Source organism: Mytilus edulis, chromosome 9 (genome assembly GCF_963676685.1).
Source record: "Mytilus edulis chromosome 9, xbMytEdul2.2, whole genome shotgun sequence".
Lineage (NCBI taxonomy): Eukaryota > Metazoa > Mollusca > Bivalvia > Mytilida > Mytilidae > Mytilus > Mytilus edulis.
Window position 1 is genome coordinate 61,121,256 of NC_092352.1, and position 8,110 is coordinate 61,129,365.

The following is an 8,110-nucleotide window of genomic DNA, read 5'->3' on the forward strand; positions in this document are numbered from 1 at the left end:
CCTGACCGATAAGAGTGAGTACTAATATTTAAGTTATTATTACTTATAAAACATAATTAAACCAAAGGTTTTTAGTGTAAACAATATTTCAAAGTCACAAATTAACTAAATAGCAGGCATTAACTTTTTAAGAGGCTGTCCAAGTAAATATCAGGCAAATCCTATGATATGGGTGGCACAACATAATTTTTTCCCCACTGATTTTTTGGTTCCAATGCAATGTTTATATCATACAAAGGATATTTATGTCAAAGATATTTTAGAATCAACAGTGGATGGCTCAGAAAATGATTTTAAAGTTCACTAACAACGCAACAAAATTTTTTACAAAATGAAGAGTTATCACCACTTTTCAATGAATTTTCAGTGCTTTCTATGTATTTTTTTTATCTCTTTATTTGTTGCAGTAAAGAAAAATAATAAAATCTGAATTTGAGAAAAAATGAATTTGTGATATGAAATAGATGAAAAAATTTTGAAAACAAAACATGTCATGTGCCATCCACTGCCTGGTTTTTCAATGGACATCCTCTTAAAATCAAATGAAAAGAATGAAGAGATTAGTCCCCTTTGATTTTGAAAACAATACAGCAAATATAAAAATATCAAGATTCGGATTTTCATTACATAACAGTTTGTCCGACATCAATATTTGCCTTTCAAATTAATTTTACCTATTTGTTATGGATTCAATGTTTAACATTAACAGATTTAACTCATTAAATATGGCCTGGTCTTGAAGAACATATGTGATTTTGATATCATATCAAAGCTTGAATACCCAGGATAACTGTTTCGATTTACCCCTTTTTATACACAAAACTCCCAAGACCCAGACCTATGTGATATGCATTCAAAAGTATGTTCAATTTTCCCAAAATAAAGTATATAGTTTTAACTTTTTTATGACCGTTCAAACAAAGACATACCTAAAATTGCACAATATTACGTAAACAACAAAATTAGGTGTACGTCTCTTATCTTCTTGTAAAGTGCACATAAATTTTCTACATGTTCGTTTATCCATAGATTTAACATAAATTTGATATGAGATAACACAATCATTGTGCTTGACCTTATCCTTTTTTTCAGGTGATCTATACCATTGAAATATAATGGCTATAATTTGGATCTGTGCATTACTTAGTTTGATCAAGCATGTCACAAGTCACGATGGAATACATTGTACGATTGAGATGTGTAAATGTACAGATGATAAAGCCATATGCTCTGGTAAAAATCTTACTTATATTCCACGTTTTCCAAGTGGTGTTCAATCAGTTACTTTTCTGAATGGGAATATTGGAACACTGTCAATAGAAAGGACTAAAAATCTAACTTTCAATGAAATTAAAGAGCTAAATTTTACAAACAATGCAATAGCTCGACTTGAACCTGATACATTTTCTAATTTGACTAATTTATCGTCATTAACCATATCGGCAGAGTTTTCATTGTTTGCGACGGATGTCAAAAACGCATTGTACAATCTGAAAACTACATCTTTAAAATCACTCACGTTAACATAACTGGTCGGTTCTTCCAGATAACATGTTTAGATCAATATACACATACAATATTCAAGAGATAGACATCAGTCGAAATAATCTTCAAGTTTTGAATTTCTCTTGGTTTACAAATATTACTAGTCTAAAAACACTAAGAGTCAGTTTTAATAGAATTTCAGCATTTATACCTGGAAGTATTTTCAGACTGCAAAAACTTTATTTAAACAACAATGCAATAAGCAAAATTCCAGACAACATGTTTAGGTCAATACACACGAATAAGATTCATAACATAGACATTAGTAGAAATAATCTTCAGGTTTTGAATTTCTCTTGGTTTACAAATATTACTAGTCTAAAAACACTAAGAGTCAGTTTTAATAGAATTTCAGCATTTATACCTGGGATTATTTTCAGCCTGAACAAACTTTATTTAGACAACAATGAAATAAGCAAAGTTCCAAAGTTTTGTATAAATCATGGTTATAACAGCAGCCTTCCAAATTTAAACTTTTTATCTCTTAGCGGTAATTATATAGGAAATGTTGGACAATTGCGATGTTTTCCGAGGCTGAGACAATTGAAAATAGGTTATAATTTGATTGGTAGTATTCATAAAAATAGTTTTACAGGACTAAAAGTATTAGGTCAACTGAGTCTAGAAGGTATAAGAAAGCAGTTAAAAAAAATCGAAGATGGGGCTTTTGATATACCTTCCTTGCTGGAGTTATCACTCAGGAATTGCAATTTTCATTTTGAAAGAATGTCTGCGTCGGCGCAAAGTAGTTTATTGTCAAGCTGTAATAATCTGGTATCCTTAGATCTTGGCGGGAACTATATGACTTCAATCATCGTACCGAGGATTATATCATCATTAAAACAATTGCGATATCTTAATTTAGAAAACTGCAGATTGGGTTTTTTGCCTGCCAAAGTATTTCCGGATTTACCGTTTTTAAACACGCTTATCGTCAGACGTAATCGAGTATATGGATGGGATAAAGATGTTTTCGATTCTTTGTTTTCTCTTCAATATTTAGATTTGAATAATAATGTAATAAAGATAGTAAACGAATCTTCTTTTCCGACTGCATTACTTTCAAATTTAAAAAAGATAAATTTAGGTTATAATTACTTCGCTTGTACATGTGAACAAATATGGTTTGTCAATTGGTTGCAGAAAACAAATATAACTCTTATTGGTTATCCATCTCAATATATTTGTTCTATTCCAGAAAAATATAATGGCAAGTTGTTAAAAGATTACAAACCTTCCGTTTTATCGTGCAACCCAGTTTTTACGATTGTAATATCAATGTCTGCATTTGTTTTTCTTATAATATCGATAACGATCGTTTTCTTTAAATGCAATACAAATATTAAAAATTTGATATACCTTCTCAAAGTTAAACAGTTTAGACGACAGGGTTATCTTCCAATTTTGAATAGCGATGATTATGAATATCACGCTTTTGTTGTTTATTGTGAGGAAAACCGAATGTGGGTTCATAACGATTTTGTAAAAAAACTTGAAAATGATGAGGGATTTAAGTTCTGCATTCATCACAGGGACTTTGAGGTAGGGAAACCAATCAGTGTCAACATTGATCAATACCTTAAAAATTCGTGGAAGGTTGTTGTTATAATATCAAATGCATTTGCTAAAAGTGAATGGTGTCAATGGGAAATCGATATAATTCAGGAGAGAAGACGTCGACAAGGCCGAAATGCACTTCTTCTAGTGATGCTTGAAAATATAACTTCGAAAAATATGACAAGTCCACTGCGTACCTTACTAGATAGTACCACACATCTGAGATTCAAAAAAGGAATAGGAGAAAACTTATTTTGGACTGCAGTTGTTGAAGATCTACGAAAAGACATCGGACTACCTCCAGTTTCAGAATTGTAAATAGATTGTGTTAGATAGTAATGAGCTATTAAGTTTATATGCATTATGTTCATACTATTTTAAAATATTTTGGGTTTTTTTTTTATTTACTTGCACATTTATAATATACAAGATCCATGTGTTCGTATATAAATCTGTTAGTATTACCTTTTAGTACTGTGTATTTGTTATCTTTTATTACTGTTCATTTATCCAAGGTATAATTCTTTTGCGAACAAACAATATTTTTACTATATTTTGTGCTTTTATATTAACATGATAAAAGCAAACATTAAACAGATTAATTTTCATGTTAAATATATACGGATGTTTTATTAAGTACTGAATATCACACAGGTTCCCGTAAAATTTTGACGTCACAAAACAAAATATCTGATGCCACAATGGAAAAGTGATAATTGTATGCGTCAAAAGTTGAAGCGGCCGGGTCAGCCGGGATTAGCGATAAGGTGTATTGTGTTGCTGTTTATTAGTTCAATTGAGATAAGTCCACGTAGTCTTTGTTGATATTTTTTTTTGTCTTGTCTCACTTACATCACGCGAATATTCAATTTAATTCTATAATACATATAAAAAGGAAGATGTGGTATAATTGACAACGAGACAACTCTCCACAAGAAACCAAATGACACATTTAGTTTACCAATGTTTAGTAAATGTTAAAGAGGTTTAGGCATATATAATAATTTATAGGGTTTATGCGTCAGAAGAACGATAAGATATAAGTATAAGTATCCGAATATTATAAACGCAAACAGGGATGATAAGGTAGTACTGACGCGACCAATGATTCTTATCTGGAGCACCTTAAAGTAAGGACACTTCCACAAGTACCAATGATATATTCAATGACTGATTTTTCCTAGACATTTGTCACAGATCCATAGAAAACATAGGTCGATGCAGTTTACTAACATTATGGCAATTAATTAGGGCTTACATTTTTGATTTTTTTTAATGATGTCTTTACACTAAATCCGTTGGATTTGAACTGATTGATACCTTAGACCTGCAGAATATGACTTATTTATTCGTTTTTATCGACATTGAACAAGCTTTCCGTAACTGCGAGTACTCGTATATCGGTGATGTGTGTTACACCTTTTTGTGTTTTTGTGTTTTGTTTCGTATTGATCTATTGAGGGAAGTCATTTTTAACTAAAGTTAATAGTTTCATTCATATGTTTTGCTTCAATACCACTGTTGCGGGTTAGGGGGTGAGCCCTCATGTTGCAAACATGTTAAACCCCGCAAATATGCGCTTTTGTACGTCACCTAACCGTGTTTCTCGAGCATAACATTTTTCAGAATTTTATATACGTTTCTATATTTCATCACTGTCAGATGATATTTGCGTCACCAAAAATACCATTTCGGACATTTCGAACATAAAAAAATATAAAATTATATGGTATTAAAACGATTTACAGTTGTTTTTTCACCTAACTGAGATGTATGTTGTTTTATAACAATGTTATAAGTGTCGAAATTATACTTGAGATTATCTAAAATCATTTGTCATTATTATTAGTATTTGTTTGAATGATCCAATTACTGCTGAAATATTATTTACAAATATTTATAAGTATTTGAATGCAATTTTAATTTTAGTTTCTTGTGTACATTTTGGAAATTAGTATGGCGTTCATTATCACTGAACTAGTATATATTTGTTTAGGGGCCAGCTTAAGGACGCCTCCGGGTGCGGGAATTTTTCGCTACATTGAAGACCTGTTGGTGACCTTCTGCTGTTGTTTTTTTTCTATGGTCGGGTTGTTGTCTCTTTGGCACATTTCCCATTTCCATTCTCAATTTTATATCATATAATTAATCATAAATATTAACTAATGTCTATATGCAATTTATGATTGATTTATTTTTATAGATATTTACAAAATGTTGTAATACAAAGGATGCCAGACTTGGAATCGTCGACTTTGAAATAGCGTTTTCCATTTTTGCGCCTGTCCTAAGTCTGGTCTTTGTTCGTCTTGTATAATTTTATATTTTAGTTTCTTGTGTACAATTTGGAGTTTAGTATGGCATTCATTAGCACTGAACTAGTATATATTTTTGTTAAGGGGTCAGTAGCAGGACGCCTCCGGGTGCGGGAATTTCTCGCAGCATTGAAGACCTGTTGGTGACATTCTGCTGTTGTCTGTTTAATGGTCGGATTGATGTCTCTTTGACACATTCCCCATTTCCATTCTCAATTTTATTTGAAACGATATAGGGAGACGCACTGTGGTATAAAATGCGTTTGAATTATATGAATGGGTGTATGTATAATTTACTGTAAATATATACAATTCCATGTATGAGTTTTCATGTAGTAATGGTGTTAGAAAAAAATTATCGCCTTTTCTTTTTTCGAATGATCTTCATTCATTTTTGCGAACCAGTATTATAGAGGGCCTAAAATCAGTGTTAACAGAGCTTGAAGAAAAACTTGACATATGTTTAAAACTTTTTATTATCTTGTATGCTATTGATACTATGTTGATAGTCGAATCCGCAACTAAACTCCAAAACATATTAGATTTTTTTTCTAGATTACACAGAGGTATGGAAGCTAAAAGTAATTGTTGATAAACCAAAGATCTTGTTTTTTACAAGGAGACGACCATCATGTAATTTTCAGTTTTTCTTTAACATGTTTAATATAAAACAATCAATATCGTTGATGAATTTTATTATTTGGGCATATTTATAACACAAAATATATAGTAAATAGTTCAAATGTTTTTGAAGAAATTTTGTTACATTTTCGCGCATGCGCAAATACTGAATATGTCAAATATTCATTTTTAATAAATATGTGATGTAAGGAAGGTAGCCACCAAACCTGGTAATTGGTTTTTACTAAAAGAAGTTAAAAGAAAAGTTTTCCAGAAAAATCAGTATTTTCAAACTTAAGAAAACAACCATTTTAGAAAATGGCCGTGGCCATCTTGAAAAAATTTTTTTTTTTTATGGCCAGCAGTTATTTCTTACAAAGTATATAATAATGATGCTTTGTGGTAATTTTCATGCTTGAATCATCATTTGCACAATTCCCTCGATTTTGCTTGCTAATATCTTCCACTACTATTGATCAACTGTCAGTTACTGAGAGTACTCTCAGATCTTAACTTCGTGTAATTGTTGTTTTAAGGATGTATAAATACACTGCCACGTCCGATCTGTGTTTTTATTAAATGTTTTTCTGCTATGTATCTATCTGACGAGTAAAGCTATATTTAACTGATGTATATACATTATGTTGTGCTGAACACCACTGTTCCAGGTTAAAAGAATGGTTGAGAGATCACAAATACGTTAGACCCCGTCGCATTCTATATGTGCCTTCACAAGTCGGGAGCTGTAGTTCCGTGATTGTCGTTAGATCATGTTTGTCATATTTCTTTCTCAGAAAATGTTTTGTTATGAATTAGGCTGTGAATTTCCTCAACTAAATTGACTAATATTTTTGAAGTCAGGTCCTTGTATAGCCGACCAAAGGTACGATAGTTGTCAGATTGGCTGTCATACCACATCTCCTTTTTTATAGCCTGGAAAGATTATTTTTCATTTAATACATTCTGTTGTGAAATATGATGAATCAAGCTATTTCGGTATCAACTTGTAAAAATGAGGAGGTTTATAAACTGTTGTCATAAAATATTGTCATAAAGTTAAAAATGTGAAGAAATTGTGTACATTTTGATAAAGTATCTACGTAGTTCTTTTATCAAAATAATTTATAATATAGGAAATGTTAAAGATAGGAACAAAAAAGGAAAGATACCCTTTGCGTTTCTTGAAGTCTTATATCTCTTGAAAGGTTTATTGTGTAAATTATAAATATATTTTTCAAAAAGATGCAATGAAAAACAACCATACAAATAATTCCAAAAGCTTACAAATAGACTCATCATAGGTACCAGTATTGAAATTTTGTATTTGCACCAGACGCGCGTTTCGTCTACAAAAGTCGAATTAGTGACACTCGAAAAAAATTAAATAACGAAGTAATATAACTTTCTCGCTGGTTTCTGTGTGAGGTACAGCACGCCAATTTATAACTTTAAACTATGTTCAGGACACTGCAACTTCACGTGTAGTATTTATATCGTAGCTCCGAATTGTTTAGTAGTAGTTTATCGTTTGCTCAAGTCTTTGTTGAGTATTTAGCGAAGTTGATGTATGACCACAATGACAGATCGTGCTTTGGTGGATCCTATCAACATACAATATTTTCCGTACTTACAAAAAATTATAAATACTACGGACGCAGTTAGAATAACAATTGAGATGTACAAAGATAGTAGAAAGACACAAAAGGAATATTCAAACTCATAAGTCGAAAAATGAAAATGGCAATAAACCAGAAACATGTGGCATCTGTTGTGTTGCTCATTAAAGTACAACACTGATGATACATCTAATTCAGACGATCACATTAATTTACATGAGAAGTGGTCGGGATAGTGATTTCCTAGACTGGTTCCCGATCGCAATATTCAGTATGTTACACATATACCAATATAACTCCCAGATGCCGACTTCAAGTCCATTTTGAAATTTAAATAATAACCCCGTACCGGGACCTCGTGAGAGAGTATGCTAATAGCTAATACCTGGAACGTAGTCCCGGGAACCAGGATAGTGATTTCCCTACTCGTATCGACTTTCATATAATCGATTGAAA

General features: G+C 31.6%; 1 protein-coding gene across 1 annotated transcript; it reads left to right on the forward strand.

The window, feature by feature from the left end:
• The first annotated feature begins 1,409 nt into the window (after window positions 1-1,409).
• On the forward strand, window positions 1,410-3,573 carry LOC139488729 (toll-like receptor 3). The gene has a single exon (XM_071274557.1). The coding sequence runs from the start codon at window positions 1,552-1,554 to the stop codon at window positions 3,418-3,420; it is 1,869 nt and encodes a 622-aa protein (XP_071130658.1). The 5' UTR covers window positions 1,410-1,551; the 3' UTR covers window positions 3,421-3,573.
• The last annotated feature ends 4,537 nt before the right edge of the window (window positions 3,574-8,110 follow it).